This window comes from Protopterus annectens, chromosome 10.part0, assembly GCF_019279795.1.
Source record: "Protopterus annectens isolate FY-2018-M chromosome 10.part0, PAN1.0, whole genome shotgun sequence".
Lineage (NCBI taxonomy): Eukaryota > Metazoa > Chordata > Ceratodontiformes > Protopteridae > Protopterus > Protopterus annectens.
Genome location: NC_056744.1, coordinates 415,321,747 through 415,344,452, shown reverse-complemented (window position 1 = coordinate 415,344,452; position 22,706 = coordinate 415,321,747). Strand labels below are relative to the sequence as shown.

The following is a 22,706-nucleotide window of genomic DNA, read 5'->3' as shown; positions in this document are numbered from 1 at the left end:
AATGACTTTACAAAATATAATAAAAGCAAGGGCATCTAAACTTTAAAACTTTTTGATTGTAAATGTATTAAATTAAAGTCTGGTTTAGTTTGAAAACATTTCTTGTACTGTTAGTAATATTTACATAAAAGCAGAACTTACACATAGTTTTAATAAGTTTTTATTATTTTAAAAGGCCCATTCAATATGATTACTATTGTTAAAAGATTGGGTTTCAAAAGGAATGTGTCATGTGATTTTTTTTCACTCATTATTTAAACTGAAAGCAGTGTTAAAGGTTTAGTTTGGATGAAGTTCCTATAAATTTGTTGAGAACATAAGTGCTTAACTTATGATGAAATAATTGGTAACACATTCTTGTTTAGCCTTCCTGTGGTATTTTTTTAAGTGTTTATTGGTTAAACTATACATTCCTGAACGCATGAGCTAGTAAAGCAAGATTAGTAAGTGAAACATCAATCACCATCTAAGACCTATGATACTGAGACCTATAGGACTGTGAAAACATTTATTAAACATGGCACAAGGAAAAAAAAAAGGCTACACAACTAAAGTTAATCCCTTGCGTAAAGTAAGAGTCTGTGTTTAAGTAAAGGTTGCTACATACGTCTATGTTGTTCAGTGTGTTGAATTCCATTAGATCATGCAGTCGTTTGAAGGCCTCATTGGAATATTGGAAGTTGAAAGTAGAGAATGGAGTTTCTTGGTCATCAAAAATATCAAAGTCAGCAAAATCCTTCTCCTTTTCTGTTTCCCGGGGCACACCTCCAAAAAAAGAAAAAAAAGAACAGTTAAACATCAGTGAACTATACTCACTTGCTCATGAGTATGTGTATTTAATAGCAGGCAACTACATTTATTTGTGGGCCCTTTTAGTCGTTACCTGGGCCATTTTGTATGAAGTATGAGCCATTGCACACACAAGTAGTTTTCACATACACACAAACACTAAGGCACATTGAACTGGATGCACCTTACTGCAACTACAGAATATTAAACCAATCAACAAATCTTCACACCAAAAGAGAATGCTAAAAATAAATATAACAGGTACTAACTCAACAAATGAGCAGGTGTTTCCTGCTACTTCAAGGCATTTTTATGCAGTAGAAAGCTGTCCTGCATTTTGTGTGTGTTACATATATATCTATAGCTATATATATCTAATCTCGAATTTCAGTATTTTGAGCCCATTAAGCCGAATCCACATAATAGCGAAAGTTTAGAAGCGCAAAATTCAAAACCTCGAATACCGGAGGTTTTGAATTTCGCACTTCTAAAGTTGCACTATGGTTATGTATTCAGGTAAGTGTGTGTGTGTGTGTGTGTGTGTGTGTGTGTGTGTGTGTGTGTGTGTGTGTGTGTGTGTGTGTGTGTTAAGGGGTTTGGGTAGGGGCTGTGGTGTGTGTCAGTGTGTTTTGTTGCTGTGATGTGTGTGCGAAAAGAAAGTAGCTTGTGTGGTGGTGTTTTGTGTGTGTTTGTATGTAGTGCGACCTCGGAGTGAGAATATTTAAGTAGGGGGGGTGTTGGTGGTGCAGACCCCCACATGAGGGGTGCAGGGGGGCTTGCCCCTGCTTTCATGTAGTAGAGTGATTGTGTGTGTGTGTGTGTGTGTGTGTGTGTGTGTGTGTGTAGTAAAACCGCGAAATTCAAAACTTCCGGTATTCAAGGTTTTGAATTTCACAGTTTTTAGTTTTTGTTGTTTTGTGGATTCCACTTCTTGGGCTCGAGATACTGAAATTCGAGAATCCACATATATATATATATATATATATATATATAGAGAGAGAGAGAGAGAGAGATATGGATCCCTATCTGAACATCAAATGTTCACAACAGCAAATGTTATAACTTCAAACCAGGAACATTGAACTAGAAAGATCTTCACTGTGTGTGATCACATTACAGAGGGGATTGGGGTTTTGCTCCTTCTGCCACTGTAGTGCAGTCTCAAAGTTTGTATACATAATTAGCACGGGGTCTAAGTTTTGAGTTTCTTGTTTAGGTTTCAATGTTCTGGGTTATCAATGCTCCTGGTTTGATGATAACGTTTGCTTTTGTGAATACTTGGTGTTTAAATAGGATCCACACACAATATATACACACACACACACACACACATATATATATATATATATATATATATATATCTATATACACACACACACACACACATATATATATATATATATATATATTCACACACACACACAAATAAAAAGATAAATCAATGGGTGCACAGGTATATACATATGTATATGTTACACACACCTGCTGTTTCAGATACAGTACACCCGTTATGCCCTTCCAGACAGTAAACTGCCTGAAAACCAACGCCATCATTTGTGAAACACAGTGTACTGAGATCATCATCCCAGTGTGGCTTTGATTCTAGCATTTTTAGGGTGACCCAAGACCCAGGAATGTCTAATGTCTGATACTGGCCTGCTGATCATCTCAATGTTGGATATCACTGCCCAAGAGAAGAACACCAATGTAGAATCAAACGTTTTTATGAGAAGCATGTCTAATGGCAAGTCCATCAAGATCACACTCGGGGACTATGTCAGACGATAACATATTTTTAAAGTTATCAGGAATAAAAAAACAAATCTATGCTACTCTGAAGTAATGCTGATGTTGCAGGGCTTTGGCAAGCACTGACCACCAAAGGTAGGTTTACTTACTACCTCTCTAGTAGCCACCCACATGCTGCTGCAGGTACAGTAAGTCTTGGACATCATATGTTGAGTGAGGTTGAGGAAAACAAAATTGATTGACTGAAAAATCCTTTGCTTAGGATCAATAAGCTTATAGACAGATGATTCATTAAAACATAATTTAAACCTTGCAGGCACACAATGCAACAGCATCTTACTTTTTGACTGCTCACCTGAAAATTTTGGGTACTAAGTTCACTGGTTCACTTTTTCTAGGTCAGCACAGAATAGCTATATCACAGAGCCAAGCGAGACCCACTTGATATAAAATACCATTAGCCAAAAAGGTTATTCTTGCCTCATTGTTATTTTGATCACTGTACCCCTTTAATATGGTTTAACAGACAGAAACTCTCAAGCACCTTTAAGTTTGATCATTTCATCTTTTGTCTCTGAAAGGTCATAAAGGTCACACTTTTTTTTTACATGCTCATTTTTCGGATTATTATAGAAAGGAATTTTCTCAGCCTGAGATGGTTTTCCTACTAGTGAAAGTGTCTGAAGTAGATGTGACTGTAGTTCCGTTATCACATTTTGATATGCTGCAAATCAACTGCTGTTTGTCATAAAAATATATATGAACACGTTGTGCCGTAAAGACCTTGCCGTGATTCACATTTTTGAGATTTTTTTTTCACATTTTCTATATGGCTATGGGATCTTGGAATTAGTCTGTATAACTAAAGGGGGTGCAGGTGGTCTTGCTCTCTGCAAAATACTTTATGTCTGGTTCCAGCTTTGACCAGTTGTATATATATAGCTGTAGATTTGACTGGATATAACTTTACAAGTTCTTTGTGGAACTGCCTATAAGAAACAGGCTAGCAATAAAACTTTCACAGTTCTTATTATTAGTCAGCACTATTACATTTTTTTATCCTAAGACTGGGCCTTGCTGACATCAATTAACTGTTACAAAGCACACACTACTGGATAATGTGAAATTTGTTTCCACACACTTAGTCTTTGGAGAGCTCATTGTGTAACAAACAAGAGTGAGTTATGCTACAGCACTACATAAGAAAACATTTTTATTTTTTTCTAAGAAACTGCAGTTATTAAGTACAATCTGAAATACTGTAAGCTTCACTATTTCTTTGTAGTGAAAATTGTCAGTAACAGATGAGTGAATAGAGCTGCTGGACTTGCTAGCTATATCTCAGCAAGACTGTGAGGATGTACTGTAAAATCAGCAAACTTTCAGCTCATGACAGAGTTCAATGCAGAAGGCTGTACGTATGCATTGCAGAAATGTTACTGTAAGTGTTGCAGTATGAAAGCGTGGAAAAGATTACTCGGGTTATTGGAAGGAAAATATAGTTTATAATATACAAGTGAAACTAAATTTACAGTACACATCTATGGCTACATCTTTGAAGATCAGACATGGATTCCCACAGCACACAGTATGCAAAACTACAAAAAGCTTTTATCTGACCTTACACATTTTTTGAAGTTACAAATGTCATATTATACAGATGAGTGAGCAGAGCTCCTCACTGAAATGAGAATTATGTCTCCTCAGGAAAAGTATGGAGGAGGGCCTGGCAACTGTTTACAGACTACAACTTCAGTTATTTAAAAATACTGATATTTAGCAGATTGTGGTAAAGACAGTTTAAATTTACCATGAAAGGTATGTAGCAGCTTTCAGTCAACACAGATCAGGGCCAATTACTTGATGAAATGACATGATCTCTTTAGGGCAGGAAGTCAGTGACACACAGTACTGTTACTGTTTTTGGTGAAGAAAAATGTCTCCTGTGTAATGTTTAGCCATTGCCTTAAAGGGAGGGACACAAATCACACAGTGTTAGAAGATGAAGAGTCGGACTACAATGGACATTTCTGAGTACATAGGGACACAGGAACAAGAAATTAATTTAAAAAGTATAGTGATTATGATTAGTTAGGTACACATGTTCATAGTTTCAAAGGATATTACTAGGCTAATGGCTTAAGGGCCCTTACAAGCCTAGCCAATATAACCCAATTTTGCCCAATATATGGCCCTTACGGGAAGAGGTCAGCATGTATTTTTACCTGTGCACAGAGTATCTTACAGATTGCCCCTGTCTATAAGGGACATAGGCACTACCCCAGGTGTGAATTTGTGATCCCCATCCACTGTTACAAACTGCATTTGAAGAGGGCCAAGGAAGGGTTCTGCTTAATGGGAATGGGAAGCCTGTTCCAAAGAAGGCATAATCTCTGAGACACACATCTGTCTCTCAAGCATGTTTTGTTTGAGTCACTGACTAAGTTTAGATCCCTAGATCTGGTGGTCCTCATGCTGCCTGACTAGTGGATGTGTAGCAGCTCAATCAGGGCTGGATTTGCATTTGCTTTGCATGTCAGGCATATGTAACCTCTTAATAGTTGGTAGGAGACAGAGTAAAGGTTTTGTGTCTTTATTTACAACACTTGCATGGGGAACAGTGTCAAATGCCTTGACTAGGTTAAGGTAGATGGTATATACTGCTTTACCTTCATCCATGGCCTTAGTGACTTTCTCAAAGAAATCCACCAGTTTCAGTAGGCATGACCTGCCGTTGGCAAAGCTGAATTGGGTTGTTATGCATCTGTAATTTCCTGGGTCAGTAGATGGTCCCCCTTTATGTAGAGGGATGACTGTTGGTGTCCTCCATTCTATCGGGACAAAGCCAGTCTGGCGACTGTGGTTAAACAGAGATCCTAATGGGCCTGAAAAGTCCTGATTTAAGTTGTTTAAGAGGCAACCTGGTATATTGTCAGGCCTCTTTGAAGCAGCATTTTTAGCTTTACAGAGCATACTGGACACCTGTTCTGTGGTGATAATTGGCGGTGGAGTGGTGGATGGTATTTCTTGGGGGAGAACTGGGGGTGATGGTGACGTGAAATTTGAAATGAATTTGTCATCCAGCAGATTTGTTATGGCTTCTGTCTGAGTATATGTGAAGCAATCTACAACTAATTCTGCACATTGTTGGATGATGCCCTTAAGACTGCGGGCATAACTGAAAAATGCCTTATGATTACAATTCGCTCTTTTGGCTATTTTTACTTCAAAGTCTGCTTTCAGAGACTTGACAAGTTCCCTGATTTGCATGTTTAGACTAATGAGGGACTTTTTGTTCTGTTGTGCTCCTTCCCTCTTACTTATTGACAGGATTTTCTTTCTTTTGTTGTACAACCTTTTAGTACCAGGTGTCCACCAGGGTGACTTGTTTTTGCAGTTTGACCTGGGTTTATTTTGGTCTGGTACGCCACTTCTATGCAGCAATTTATATGGTCATACAAGGCTTTTGTGTGTGCCTCTGCATAGGTTTCTGTGTTTTCTTGATTTGGGAGAGCTTAGAAACTAGCTATGTGATCCCTTAGTAGGGGGTAGTTTGCCTAAGAGAAGTTCTTAAACGTTTTTGAGTTTAGGTGGGGAGAATAGTTTTACTGTTATTTCAAGGGAGACCACTTTGTAATCTGATCTTACCAGTGAGGACCTAACACTAGGTGACTACAAGATCTACGATATTTGTTTGCTTAGTGGGACTGCAGACTAGCTGCTCCAAAACATTTGAATTTACAAAGTCAAAAAATCTTCAGTCCTGCATGTTAGTGGTCATGTATGCATCTCAATTAATGGAGCGGTAGTTAAAGTCACCCATGCGTATGGTATCAGACTGGATGTGTGTGATTCTAGTAACTTCCGTTAAGATGTATGGGTTTCCTGGTTCATGGTGGGGGACCTTTATCTATCAAGAATATGGTAATGGATTTTTCCCATGGTTAGCTGGACATGGAGTAGCTCAAGCATGTAATTTTGTCTGACTCTCCTTGAGGTGTGTTAATCCATTATGTAGATAGATACACCTTTCACCTTTAGTTCTTTCATGTTCAGTGGGTGGCCAGAATGTATGAAAGGCATTATAACCATGCACTGCCAGAGTGCTTTCCATGGCTTTGAACCATGTTTCTGTAACTGCACAGATGCCAATATTCTCCCAGGTGAGGATACTCTCCAGGGAGTGCAGTTTCTTGTTGAGGCTCCTAGCATTGAGCAGTAACACCTTTAGCTTGTCCTGAGTAGCTTTTATGTTGGATGGTTTGTCTGTTTAGCAATGCCTAAAAAAGCACTATAGGGGTGGATAATGTTTTGGCCAATATCTGAAAGCTTAGAGGTGACAGGTGAAGACCATCCCTGGCAAAGCAGCATGGCTTATGACATGTCCTCCCATGCTGACATGTAGTGGACACCTTTGGAATGACACCAGTAACTAAGCTAATTGTTAAAATTGATAATTTTCTACTGGTACTGTTGCATCATCCTTGGAAGCAGTAAAATATTGCTCAATGCTAGATTCATACCTGCCTGTGACTCATATTCTGAGAGCTCAGTCATGCGTCTCTTCATATAGTCCAAGGAGGTAGGTCTCAGGTAATTCATTCCCACGTGAACTATGACTGAGTTACACTGGTACTTAGGGGTAAGTGACGTGAGTGCTAGGTGATCCGGTGAATCCTGGCCTCTGACAGGCAACTAACTAACTTCCCCTTATCAAGCCTGGTAAGAGGGACATCAGTGTGTCTCATTTTATCAAGATATGATGAAATAATTGGAGCTTCAAGGTGGAATTTCTCTTTAAGCTATGGGAGATATTTACAAAAATACTTAAAACTAGGGTGTCTAGTTTTAAAATAAACTCTGTAGATAATTTTGTGGACAACTAGCAAGATCTTCAACCCGCACTACACTATGGAAGCCATTAATGAAGAGGTGCTAACTCATCGCAGCAATGCCACTTTAAACAATGCTTTCACTGATTTAAGGAAATAACTCATCATCCTATCATAAAATAATGATGGTCATGTAAATACTTGAGAATGAAATATGCTATTGCTGCATCTGAACAAAATGGGGATGTCCCTTTAAGGCAGAATGCTGGGGATGCTCAACTACTGAAGCAGTTACCTTCATATATGTGAATGTCGATCCTCCAGGGTTATGTAGTGATAGATGGGCAACCAGACTTCTGTTGCATGTAAAACAGGATGTAAGCTTCTGGATATTGTGATTCGCCCAAAAACAGCAAAATATAACATAGGGCTAACTGGATTTAGATCAGGACTACTAGCTTGTCCTTATTAGGCATTATATTCAAAATATGGAAAATGACACCAGTGGAAAGGCAAATGATATTTCTTCAGTGTCGTCCTCGATGCTCAGATGGATCCCAATGGCTGTAGATCAGGAAGAGTGACAAGCACATTGGTCAATATTCTCAGAAGTGGTCTGCACACCAGGCATATGGACCAAAAGGATTAAGTTAGATGGAAGTACTATGGGACTATTAGAAGAGTACTGCATTATTCACAGATGCTGATGGCTCTGCAAAAAAATGGGGAGGAGCATTCATGCATCACTACAACGTTTTCTGATAGAATTCTGGATGCTAGTTAGACTGAGAACTACAGGAGACACAATCAGGTAACTGGTATACTGGTACTATGCATAATAAATGTCATATAAATCAGTCTGTATATGCATACAGATGGAAAGAACAAGAGAATGTTCAGCATGTACAAGACAAAGCTGGATAAGAATAATTGTTTAACAAATGTAACAAATGTGCAAACTATGCTCATTTCCTATCTTTTATTTCCTTTGTTTATGCAGAATCAGAAATGTAATACAGACAGGTTTTAGGGAATGGAGGGTTAGGCAGGGAGTATGATGGAACCATGACACAAAAATAGGAATGTGTTAATGTAACTTAAATTAAGATGGAAAATGTTAATACTGTTGTGTGTATGCTGAAGTATTAAGTTTTATTACTGGATTGCAACAAAGACTGGAACTATAAAAAATGATCAATAAAGATTGATATTTCTGAAAAAGATGATATAGTTATAGCTGAGCACTGTGCGCAGCAATCACCTTCTCAGATATGTCTGTAGTAGTTTAGAGCACAGAAACATGACTACATTTTAATACTGCAGGTCTCTGATCTTTTACTACTTTCCACCAGGTGGCGCACTTGCTGATAGAAAACAGAGATGAAAAATGGCATTATGTCTGCAGCCAGAGGTACCAGGTTTCTCAGTTTTACTTTCTTTCTAGGCAGAGTTTTCTAGCCTTATTAGTTCCCCGACTGGTTTAAGGATCTAAGGGCTGCTTCAACCACTCTCTTCTACTTCTCCTGGAAAATGATTTTCATTTGAGGTAGAAAAAATCTGGTTCAAATACTCTTGACCGTTAGTCATACAGTACAAATAAGGCACAAACATCCTTTTAACACACACCAAAGCAACAGGGCCGTCTCATTTTACTCGTCAAACCTGACCAAACAGAAAAGACTGAAATCATTATGCGGCTAAAAAGAAGCTATCTTAAATATGCATTAGGCAGAAAGACAACAGACCGGACATCAGACACATCACACGAAACACATAATATGTACTACGGCAAATCACCTCTCATCTCACATGATGCATTTCTCAGGTCCTTACATTTATTTTGTTACAACAAGGTTGCACAACTTTGGGAAAATAGAATAATTTGCTTTTTTTTTTTTTTCTTCCAAACCAAATACTTTTCACCTAATGATATACAACCTCACTGGCTGAATACATTAGCAGCATGGATGAGGGGGTGCACCTTTCACACAAGATATGAACAGACTTGCAACCATGCCAGGCTGCACAGCTCCTTCAAGATTTTTTTTTTGGCCTGACCCTTCTGCTGAACACCTTGTCTCTGCCAGTCCTCACTAATAAACCTTATTGTTCCCTGGATCAGTATCCTTGCAGCCCATTCGTTTTCTGGGGTAGGAATCAGGTAAACCAGGAGTAGGAGGTGCCATCTATGTCACAGGGGATCGTGGTCTACCATATCTATATGTGTCTATTACTCTCTGAGGGGGAAATTGTGATTGCAAGTGTATTCTACAAGTTTCCAGGTGTGACAAAAACAAACACAGTGTCGTCCCCACCAAAGAATATCTTCGCATGACCCTGGTCTACATTATCGATTCCTCTGCTGAAAGTGTACATGGGCAGCCACCTCCATTCACGTGTTGGCTACTATCAAGCCATTTGCCAGACAGAAGTCTAGAATGACCACTTACTCGTTATTCATGTTTCCCCATCCATTTGGACCCACGTAGTCCTCATATCCTGTTCTGTCTGTCCGGATGTGTGTAATTCTTATAGTTTCTGGATATCTTTTCTCCAAAGTGAAAGTTGTTAATTTTAGACCTTTAGCAACACACACACACATATATTATTTATATATATATATATATATATATATATATATATATATATATATATATATATATATATATATAATAAACAGATGTGTTATTGTGCATCATACCTCTCAACCTGCGGGCATTAAAAAGTAGGTACATTCAGCTATGGGCATCTGATTAGCATAATATTTAAATACCAGATAGCTCATAAGTTTTCCTGCTTCCAACAGGAATGTAGGATGCTACTCAGGAATCCATCCATCCACCTACAACCTCTTTTTCCCATTTTTGCACAGGGGGTCAAGATGTCACCTCAACAGTGACAATCATCTAGAGTCAAGGTTCACACCACCAGGTTATTTCTCAGAAATACATTTTTAAAAACAGAGTGTGACAAAAATGATGGAAAAATATAAACACATTATCAAACAGATATTGTAAAATCTGTAAATTTTAATTAACTGTATAGCAAAATTCTACCACACAATGTCACTTATTTTTGGTTCTGAAAAAGGGAATGTAAGACACATTCTTTTTCTTTACACTATTGTTGCCAAAAGTCTGTTGGTCATGTAGTGTGCTTTTCTGTGTACTAGACAGCTCCAGTCATCATCATACCTCTCAGCTGTAATGAGCTCCTTGGAATTTCCTGGTTTTGAGGCTAAAATAATGGGGTGTCAGAAATTCACAAGTGGTCCCATCAAATCATGATTTTTTTTATTTTTATTTGCACTTTTTTTGATAATGCTGATGTCATTGCACATCCTGGCAGTGGTGTGTCTGATGACGTCAGTATCATGAGACCGTGCCTGACTCCTAACTGTCTCTAAGAGAGCTTTAAAAAAAGAAAAAAAAAAGTTGTTCATGGCTTTAGGCCTGCCCACAACTTGTGGCACATAAATTTTTTTTAAAACGGTCTGGAGATATTACTTTTTTTTTTTTAAATGTTGACCCTTTTCACTGGCTTTGGAGGCATCGGATGTTAGCAAGTAAAGTATTAAAGTTATGTATATGATGTGAACATGTGTTTCATGCAGGCATATTGCCAGTTTTCACTGTGCCCACTGCTTTGAATTCCTCACTTTTCACTTATATGCTGTGTTAATTTAAACAAGTTGATTAATTAGGCAGTAATCTTACAATGTCCATCAGTCAAGAGATGCACTTACAACTAGTGCACTTAGTATCTGTGTTGCTGTCCTTGGTATGAACAAAGTACCTGTTAAGTCACTTTTAAAGACCCACCATCATACATTACATGCAACATGAATTAAGGCAGATATTAAGTCTATCAGAGAGCTCTGCTCACATAAAGAGTACCCCGCATACCTGCTGCAAGTGAAAATAAATAACTAAATGGGGAAATAAATAAAGTAAATAACTAAATAATTAAAACATTTCAGTGCTAAAAGTTAGAAGCTGTATAGTCCCACTCTGTGACTCAGTTTTTCAAGTCCAAAGTTCAGCTAAAGTCAAAGACAGCCAGCTAGTAAAAGTTTCAGTCTCACCTCTGTAAACACGGTGGCATGAGTCAAACCAAAACCTCCTCCAGTGCCATTAAACTAGCCCCATTTCTTACTCATCATTTACATACAGCCTCTTAAATCCCTCTCCACTTATTTAGCATATTTTATAATGCTTAATCACCCAGGTTTGGAGTGATGTTAGCAGTGTTACAAATGTCGCCTGAAAAAATGAATGGGACGAGTACTGTGACTGCAAACCTGAAACCTATCTTCCACAGTCTGACCAACAGACATACAAAGGGGAAGCTGTCTGGGGTCGAAGGTTCTGAAGAGTGTGATAACTATGAAGCACTGCCCATTCTTAAGAATGCATCACTGGAACACTAAAATGTTTTCAGCTACACTAGTGTATATTAGAGTTGCATTTAATCTGTCCTCTAAACTGAAGACTCTTTCCCCTTTCACTGTACATGTGCACACTACTGGTCCCCCCTCCCCACACACATTTTTCTCTTCCTATTGTACTCCTAAGTCAATTACTTAAAACTACTTTCTCTTGGAAAAAGTTTACCTATGTACATGCAGACCATACTTCAATTGTTTCTCCCTGTAGAAGTGGTGGTCCTTTTTCACCACACTGTACTAGATTAGTAGTTATTAGGAAGATACTGCACTACACTGACCTGGAACTGACTTGGTTTGGTTTTCCTGTTTTCTTTTTAGCAGCTGGCCTAGTGTAGTTTTTCTGACTCACAACCTTGTATTACTTTGTGTTTACCCCCCTCCCCCACATTGAACCTGCACAACTCCCTCACTCTCTTGCTTAATTACAGAGGTATCTTCCTTTAACTGTTCTGTCCTACCAGCCCTATAGATGGGTTCTGCAGTCTCGAGGACTGGTGTAGCCCAGCTCGGCTCACTCTGCTCCCCTACCCTGCCCCCATTTCCCACCCGCTCCCACTACCTCTACATTTATTCTAACCCCAGGTCACCTGACGACACCCTCCTCAAATCAACAACCTCTCATACACACCTCCTATCAAATTTCTATCTTAAGAAGTTACATATTATCTACTTGCCATGCATTCACACTCACACCCATACTTTAACCCCAAAACCACTAAGACCCAACCACTACTCCCTCATAAAATACCATTAATTCTAGGATTTCTCTTCCTAACCCTCAGATACCTAACAAACATCACATCATTATATACAAACACATCACTAGAAAACACATCATTCCACATAACACTTTCTCAAACAAATATACACTCACACATTTTCTTTCCTATCTCTTCTACATTATTTAAAGACATCTTAGTCCTACACATTCATAAGTCTTACACAACACCATCTTACACTAGAAACACACCATTTAGATCCAACATAGACATGGTGCACACAATTAAACACATACTGTTTATCACTAAAAATCTACTTTTATCTGGAGACATACACCCAAACCATGGACCACAAAACTCTCTGCTAGGCAAATCTCTGACCTATTGATTCTGAATGTCAACATCAGAAGTTATCTCTAACAAACTTTCTGACCTACATGCATTTATAGTTCACTACAACCCTGACATACTAACCATTACTGAGACCTGGCTAAAACCTTGTAGCCAAAATGAAGAAATCCTCCCACCAGGATATAATATCCTAAGACTGGATAGAGTAGACAAAAAGGGAGGTGGAGTTGCTATCCTCTACAAAATGCAATCAACATCAAACCTCTATAAACCCCCATACCTAAATTTCAAAATGCCGAAACCTTAGGTTCAACCCTAAGCATAAATAACACAAAAACTATCATCATTCTCTGCTGTTATATTCCCCCAAGTAATAACTCTCCCATCATTGAAGAAATGTTACAATGGGCCACAGATAATCTCCCCCAAGAAGCCTTCTTACTAGGTGACCTGAACACTGATTGGTTAGCCTGTACCTCTAAACAACCCCACTAACCATATTAATCTTTACAGTTTTACTCAACTTATCCAAGAACCCACTAGAATCAACAAAAACCCCACAAACAGTTTATTCTAGATTGGACACTAGTTAACTGCCCCAAACAAAACTATTAGACAGGATGCCTTCCTGATGGTCTTAGTGACAATCTCCCCACCTTCCTTCTGTGGAAACGTACCAACATAGCCAAACCCACTGTTTTTAGAGAAGCCAACGATGATCGTAAACTAAATGTACAAGAACTAAACAGTATTCTAAAACATAGTAACTGGAAACCACTATAAACCCTAAATCTAGACCAAGCCATTGACTACTTCAACAATATTCTCATCAATATCCTTGATAGACTCGCACTAATTAGGAAAATAAGAGCCAGGTCAAACTATGCACCATGGCTAACTAGGGAAACTAGAGCCCTTCTAAAATAAAGCTCGGAGAATATGGAAAAAATAAAATACTTCATTCACATTGATACCATTCCTTCATACCATTTCACATTCACGCCATTTCACACTGAGCTAATCGAACGAAGGACATGGAGCAAACTCGGATCTATAATATATAACATTAAGTATCCTGTTTTTTTGCTTATTTTTTGAGTTATTCATAGCACTTCGTCTACCGTATACTTTTCTAGCTAGTTTCACTGTGTGTGAGGTATTAGCTGGAAACTGTCCACTTTTATTAAGCATCTGTTTGGGTTGTTTGATTCTGATAACTTGTTTGCAGTTAAAAGCTTTCTCTAGAGGCTCCTTTATCTGTTTAGAACTTTCACTTAAAGGCTCACTGTTGCCTTTCTGCTGAGAGAAACATTTCTGCATAGTTGATGGCTTTGCAGTTGCCCGCCCCTACTGTAAATTTGATCTGGGACACTCCTCCCAGTCTAGTGTTATTACCTCATTCTACCTAATACAGGCAGAACATTTAAGAAGGCCAATCCATTTAGTTTCTGCTACTCCTTTCTCTCTTTCCACTTAAAAAAAAAAATTCTAGGCTTGTTTCTTGCCTTTCCTGTGGGTAGTCTAGTCTGGATACAGATTTGCTGAGTCCAGGACTATTTGTGGGTTTCTGAGCCCCCAAGCCTTTCTGTGTTGGAGTGAAGCCTTCTACGTTAATTTTGTTTCTTAGAACTAGCCAGTTTTATAATTTCAGCACTCAAGTCTGTTTCTTTGAAATCAGCACTTGTTCAGAACTCATTGTAAGCACTAAATAAGCTACAAATTACTACAGCACTCAACTTTCCTCACTTGTCTAGAGGAAAACAGTTTCTAGTACTTAACAAATAAGCACCTATCCAGGCATGTCTAAGGGTCAGCACCAGGTGTTTTCTCCTGTCTACCTGATAAATCTGGGCATCTTGGGGCAATGCAGCAATTGCCTCATGTGCACAGACAACCCTCTCCTCCTACCACCCAACACTACAACCTGTGAGAGATGCACTTATATAGCCAAATTGGAAGCAAAGCTCTCTTCACCCAAGACTGGACTAGACAGTCAAGAGCACTCAGCACATAGTCCCTCAAAACTTACACCACCAAAACACACACATAGAAACACAAAACACACACCTACATTCACGGAGGCTCTCAGTAAAAACCTGCCCAAGCAACAGGGACCTCCAAAGCAGAAACACAAGCGACCTCCACCCCACCAATACAACCCAAATGACACATAACCCACAAACTCAGTGTGCCACTCAACCACAGCCCATAAGGCATAACAACGTACCCAACAATCTAGTCATAGGTGACTCTATAATCAGGCACACTGATGTTCCACTCCCCAGGCTAAACAAGGAGAAAGCTACTGTCAGCTGCCTGTCAGGTACAAGGATCCACCACATAACGCATGCACTCATGTCACTCCACAATAAGTACAAATATGACTCTGTCATTGTCCATGTTGGTGTGAATGACCTGAGATGTACCTCCCTGGACTACATGAAAAGGGACATGGAGGAGCTGTCCGATCTTGTAATCCAGGCAGGTATGACCCTAGCCCTGAGTAGCATCCTGCCATCACCCAGAATGATACCACAGTTTATGTTGTTTGTCTTTCAGCTTTTCCCGGTTAGGAGTCACCACAGTGGAACTCCGGTTTGCTAATGACTGGCAGTTGTTTTTTATGGTGTTGAGTTGCCAGCCCGACACCCCACCTTCAACGAAGGCACGCCCATTCAACGCATGTCTTTCGAAAGCCCACTCGACTGTGGAGATGACATGTAGACTCCGCACAGAAGGCACTCCCAACCCAAGCTGAGAATCGAATGGGAGAACCTCTTGCTGTGAGGCAACAACGCTACTGCTGCACCACCGTGGCAGTCTCAGAATGATACAACAGTACAAGGTCAAAATTATTGACTTCAACAATTGGCTAAGCTTCTGGTGTCATTCTAAGGGGATCCAGTATCTGTCTGCCTGGGATGACATGATCGACAAACCACGATGATTTGCCAGAGATGGCTTGCACCTGTTGCCTCGAGATTCCAGATACTGGCTAAGGCTCTAGCCACCCCTATAGAGCCTTTTTAGGCAAGGTTCAAATGACAAATTCACCACCGTAACTGGTACAAGCAAGCAGAATCTGAGGGTATTGCTACTCAATGCTAGAAGGCTAAACCTCAAAATGCACTCACTCAAGGCACTCCTTAAAATGGAGAACATCGGCATCTGTGCAGTGACAGAGACCTGGTTCAAGGCTCCAGAGAGTACCCCTGCATTACCAGGCTATAATTAATACCACACCTTTTGGCCACCTAACCTAGACTGAAAACTAAAGGAGGAGGCATGTCCATATTCATTAAGGATATCCACACCTTCAGGCTAGTTGCTCAGCATAATGCAGCCGAGATTATACAAGTGCAACTAACTCTGGGCAAGACCGCAATCCAAATTGTGGCTTGCTACACATCCCCCACCATGTCCCAGGATTCGAACTCTTCATTTCTTGATACACTGGAAAATATTAGGGTACAACCTAACACCCTAATAATGGGCGATTTCAACTACCTCACTATTAACTGGGAAAACTACTCATGTACCAACTCTTGTGCTCAACGTTTTCTGGAATTCATAAATTCCAATGCCTTGGATCAACTTATCCACACCCCCACCAGGAGCAGCAATATCCTAGACCTGGTTATTACCAACATGGGCAACCGGTGCTCCACACCAGAGGTCAATTCCTCCTTGGTCAGATCCGACCACAAGGTAATCACCCTAGACATCCACCTCCCTCCCCCACCCCCCATTAGGGAAACCACCGTAAAAAAATTCTCCAAAGCCAACTTTACGTTTCTTAAGACAGAAGTGGCAAACTTCACAACACCCATGCTGATGGACAACAGAGGTATGACCGCTGAATCCTACACAAATGCACTTTATAAGCACTTACACAAGTGCATGGATCATGCAATCCCTAACAGAATCAAGATGCTATCCTCCAAAAAAAGGAAGCCCATCTGATGGTCCCCTGCCATAAACAAACTCTACAGCAGAAGAAAGAAACTGTTGCAAAAAAGAGCAAAATCCCATGATTGGAGAAACTCCCTGGTCAGCCTCAGTAAGAAGCTGAGATCTCTCATAAAATCCTCCAAAGCTAGTTACGAAAAGAAAATCACCACTGACTCTAAAGACAACCACAAAGCATTCTACAGCTATGTCAAGAATCTCAATGGCAACACTCAGATCTGTTCTGAGTTACAGCACAATGGCACTAAATATAAAGAACCAACTGATATTGCCAACATCCTGGCAGATAGGTTCAGGGTAAACTTTACCCCCTCTCATCCCCTAAAGGGCCCATCTCTACACTGTAAGAATACAAAGTTCCTGTAATCACGGCTGCACAGGTAAAAAACACACTCTCCAAAGTGAAGAACACAGCATCCATGAGACCTGACAACATCCCAGGCTGTGTTCTACATGAACTACAAAACAAACTGGCACCCCACCTAAGTACCATGTTCAATCATAGCCTCACCTCAGGCTATGTTCCCACTGAATGGTGCACAGTGATAGTTATCCCACTCCACAAAGGGGGAGCCACCACAGACCCCAGAAACTACCATCCCATTAGCCTGATGAGCCTGGTTTGCAAGGCTATGGAACGTATCATTATGGAACTTATAAACAATGACATTGGTAATCTCCAAACTCAGGACCCCACCCAGTTTGGGTTTGTAAAATGCAGATCATGTCTCCTAAACCTGATAGACTTCTTTGAAGCAGTCACCAAAGCCGTAGATGAGGGAAAGGTGGTTCACACAGCCTATCTAAATCTCGCCAAGGCTTTCAACATCATCCCCCACTCTGGAAAAATAGATAAACTCACTAAACTAGGTATAAATACCTAGGTCACAAGATGGGTTGCCAACTGGCTCACTGACAGAACCCACACTGTGAAAGTAGTAGACTCCAAATCCAACTTCAAACCAGTGACAAGTGGAGTACCACAGGGTTCAGTCCTGGGTCCTCTCCTGTTTGGTAGTACAGTCTAACACAGAAGGGCTTTGGCTAACAAAGTTCACAGATGACTGCAAACTAGGAGCCATAATCAAAACTCCAAAAGATGTGGACATCCTACAAAACAGCCTCACTGAGACAGATGCCTGGTGTCAAAGCCATGGCCTCAAGCTCAATGCCAAAAAGTGCATTGTCATTCCTTTTGGTAAAAACTCTGTACCCATGAACTACCACATAGGTGGTAGTCTACTTAACACCGAAAGTGTGATAAGAGACCTTGAGACACAGGTGGACAGTAGTCACTCCTTTGATAATCACATTGCCACAGTAGTCACAAAATCCTTCTTCGTGGCACACCTCATCACAAAAGGTTTCTCATCCAGGAAAAAAAAAGGTCATTGTTCCCTTCTACTCGTCAGTCATTAGACCCATTATAGAGTACAATGCCCTTTATGGTATGTACCTCACAAGACATCTAAAACATCTGGAAAGGCAGCAGAAATACCTCACAAAGAGGATTACTGGCCTCATAGAGATGCCCTACACAGACTGTCTCAAAAAACTGCAGCTTTACTCCGTCGCATATCGCCTACTCAGAGGCGTTCTCTGCCTAACACACAAAGCTATGTCAAACCCAGAGCTTTTGGACATGCTCCACTTAAAGAAATCCAAATCCATATGAGCTACATGCTCTAGGGACCTAAACCTTGTCACCACAATAAACAGAACATGCTGGAGGGATAGAGTCCTGTCCCAGAGACTTCCCATACTCTGGAACAAACTACCTATCTATATCAAACAAAGCTCCTCATTAGCACTCTTCAAGAAAAATCTTTGTGATTGGATGGGAGAAAGGAAATTCACCCCAGGGATCATGTCTGTGGCTCTGCTAGACAGTGGCACAGAAAAATAATTTTCTTGGGTGGCAAAAGCCAGGTTTCCTTTTGGCTAGGCTTATATAGGCCCTAGGGCCAATAGCCTAGTACCTACCTATGAACCTATACTAGCCTAGCCAAACAAAGTTACCTACAACTTAGAAATAAGTCCAAGCGACAAACTAAACTTGATAGACAAAATTACTTCCTCAATATCCAAAACAAACATTCAAAATATCCCCAAAAGTTTTGGCATGCCATTAACTCTCTTCTAAAATGAGACAAAACTACCACTCCCACTCCTAACTCCATGAATGACAACAAGGACATTGCCTCCCAATTCAATCACCACTTCACAGAATCCAACTTAACACTATCCTCCCAACTATCCAAAAACAGCCCTACATATAACCCAACCAAATGCTCTAACATCCCATCCTTTACGCTCTCACCCGTTCCCATCTCAACAATTAAAAACACCTCCTAAAACTGAAACCTACTACCCTTGCCACTGACAGTCTACCAGCCAACTTCCTAAAAATAGTTGCTGAATCCTTATCCTACCCTATTTCTATTCTTATCAATTGCTCCATACAAGAAGCATATGTCCCACAGCTATGGAAGGTATCATACATAAATGTGGAAACTCTTACGAATACTCAAATTATCGCCCTATTGCCATTCTACTCCCTTATCTAAAATACTAAATGTAATAGAAATGTATACATTCTCAAGTAACACAATTCCTAAACTCACACCATCTCCTTTCTCCCACACAGCATGGCTTTCGACAACACCATAGCACAACAACTGCTCTGCTCTTTCACCAATCTGATCAATCAACATATCTGCAATATTTCTAGACCTGTCCAAAGGATCTGACATGGATTCACATTCCTTACTACTAGACACACTGACATCCTTATCCTTTGCCCCTTCTGCTATCACCTGGTTTAGAAGCTACCTGTCAAATAGGCAACAATCTGTCCAATGGCAAAGTGTACTATCCCCCTTACTCTCAACTACCATAGGTGTACCATGAGGCTCCATATTAGACCCACTTCTTTTCTCCATATTTACCAATAATCTCCATACCACCACACTGCATGCTTCACTTATACAATGTGCCGATGATTCAACTCTTATCTTTTCGGCTCCATCACTTTCCACCCTACAACAACTCACCCATGAATGCTTTAGCTCTGTGGAAAGTTGGATTACTCGGATCCAATTTATCCTAAACCCTAATAAAACCAAATTACTACTTTTCACCCCCAACAAAACCATTTCCACCCCTCTATCCTTCACTATGTCCTCCAGAAATGGCATTATTATCTCTCCTTCTGACCATACCAAACTCCTAGGCATTGAAATTGATAAAAATCTACACTTCGACATCCACATTTCACAAACTGTCAAAAAAATCTATAAAAAAAATGGGAACACTATATAGGCACAGGAAATCCCTCTCGAAACAAGCATGAATTACCCTAGCCCAAACTCACCTCTTATCTACCCTAATGTATACTGCTCCAGTTCTTACCCAGCTTAGAAAACTTGACCTTGCCAGACTTGAATCATGTTATAATAAAATCGCCAAGTTTGCAAACAACTCCACCTTTAGAACCCACCATTGCCAGGCTCTAAGGGGACTGCAATGGCTGGAACTTCACCAGCTACTAACCTATTACCAATTAGTCATTGCCTGCAATGTGGTAACATATCCAGAAAAAAAACCCTGCACTAGGCCAGCTTCTTACCCACTATAATACAAATCATCCTCTCTGATCTTCCGAAAACCCCTCCTCTGTATCTCTAGGGCTAACATTACTGCAGGAAAAGCACTGTTCTCCCAATCCATAGCTATAACCTGGAATATTCTCCCTCCTGCTCTGATTTCTGCCCCTACCGCTTCTCACTTTAAAAACTCACTTAGAACACACTTAAAGAATAAGTTGCTATGCCCATGTATTACATAAGTTCTCAAATTATTCCACGTATATACCTCACTTCCTAATATACCTACTGTAATATATATTACAGTCTAGGTCTTCTCCTAATGCTGATTGAATTTGTAAACTTATTATGTTGTTAACCATGCGTAACTATTTTTTCCTGTATATACAGGTCTTGTTATGTCTTTTGCTGTACATTGTAATTTAACATATTGTGTGAAAATTCTCTGTATACTGTATTTTGACATATTGTGTAAAATTTTACTTACTGTGGAGCTTTTCTCCCCGGGCCTTCGCTGAAAATGGACCTGTGTCCAGTTGGACCATCCTGGTTAACAAATGTAAAATAAAATAAAATCAAAAAATAAATAAATAAACTGCAGTCCCTTAACACCGAGGAGGCAGATGAGCAATGGGCAGAGGCAGAACGCATGCTAAGGTAAACAAGCCCAAATTGTGCTTCTGAATGTGGTGCGCAAAGAGTTTAGTGTATCTTTGCAGTTTTATGTTTTTATTTGTTGTACAGTAAATGACAAGACTGTTGATGTTAAAACCATTTCCACTGTACTGTATATTATTTGGGTGTAGTGCAGGACTGTTCAACAGCATTGCTGCAAATGTCATTTAGTGGTTTGCTGTCTTGGTGTGACATTCTGTTGAGATTCCAAACTTTTCAAGTTTTGTAAGATACGTAGTACAACTGAGTAGACGTTGTTTTTTTTGAGGATGGATATTAAGTTGCATTGTGGACTGCGTTTGTCGCATCATAGCAGGTGAAGTTTCTGCACCACTTTTACATTACTGCATTTGCGCTGTGCTTCGATCTTTAACATGCCAGTGCCACTGTAGATTATATAGATTATGTTAACACACCTGATGGATCACTTTCCTGAATCTTAAGAGAAATGCTGAAACGGGCAACCTATTTTTTAAAAGTGTTTACTGTACTTGCAGTAAGTTTGCCTCAAGAGCACCTCTGTAGCAACGAGTTACTATGGCAACCCGTGAATGTCTGAAATTATATTTTACTTACTGCTGTTCATGACAAAAATGTTTTATAAAATGCTTACTGTTATTTAACATTTTGTATAAATTTGCCTGGTAAGTCAGACACTGCTGGATTCAAATCTGATACCAGTACCTTACTGTAGGTGTTAGTGGTGTTTGTGACGGTAGTTGGAATGATAAATCGAGTGGCAGGAATGAAATCCAACAGTTAGTTAAGCTGTAACAATGGAATAGCTTGAACATTACAAAATACTGCAACTGCAATCATAGATTTTAATTTAGTAATTAAGTTCTGAAGGTAAGTTTTAAGGTTTTTGTCATAGTTTGCAGGTGCATTTTACCTGACTGCTTCAGACTCGGGTATAAGACTTTCTGATTTATTTGGATTTATCAGAGCTGCAAACTGGTTAAAGCTGAATGGATTTGTCCAGCTGCTGAAAGGTTTTAGTGCAGAATAACACAATGGTACTTAGGAGACAGCAAACCACTTCCCTTACTGCCATCACTGAAAAATGCCAACATAATTTGTCTTTGATTCATTTGCCCTTCCTGAGTAAGAGGCTTGCAATAACTCTATTCTAGCACTATCATCACAGGTAATCAAATTTCATGTGGAACCATTACCAATGAAATGACTGCTTGCTGAGAGATATAAGATACTGTAGGCTGACTAGAATTCAAATAATTGCAACTAAAATGGACTCTGTCTGACAGAAACTGAAAAATATTATGATTCACTTTTTTAGTGACCGCAGTTTCTATAAAAATGCATTTATTGGTATTTAAGGATTAAGCATTTTGCATTATCAGTACTATCCTTACACTGCATCTCTTTAGTTTGTAAATGCTATGCATTCATACCTTTCATTCTCTCAGAGCAAGAAATCTAGGCAAAGCCAGAAATAATGGTGGGACAAAGGCCCAATAATAGGGACAGGTTTTAAATATTGCTCCTGTAAACTCAGATAGTTGCTACAATAACAGGTTTTACATTATTATGTATTTTCTGAGGGATATGA

At 39.6% G+C, this 22,706-nt stretch overlaps 1 protein-coding gene across 1 annotated transcript in view; it reads right to left on the bottom strand.

The window, feature by feature from the left end:
- PLA2G4A (phospholipase A2 group IVA) overlaps nt 1-22,706 on the bottom strand; it is a 1,409,517-nt gene that overhangs the window by 34,246 nt on the left and 1,352,565 nt on the right. Inside the window, exon 17 of the mRNA XM_044085320.1 lies at nt 608-765. Coding sequence (XP_043941255.1) covers nt 608-765 — 158 coding nt within the window. The remainder of the gene's footprint in view (nt 1-607; nt 766-22,706) is intronic.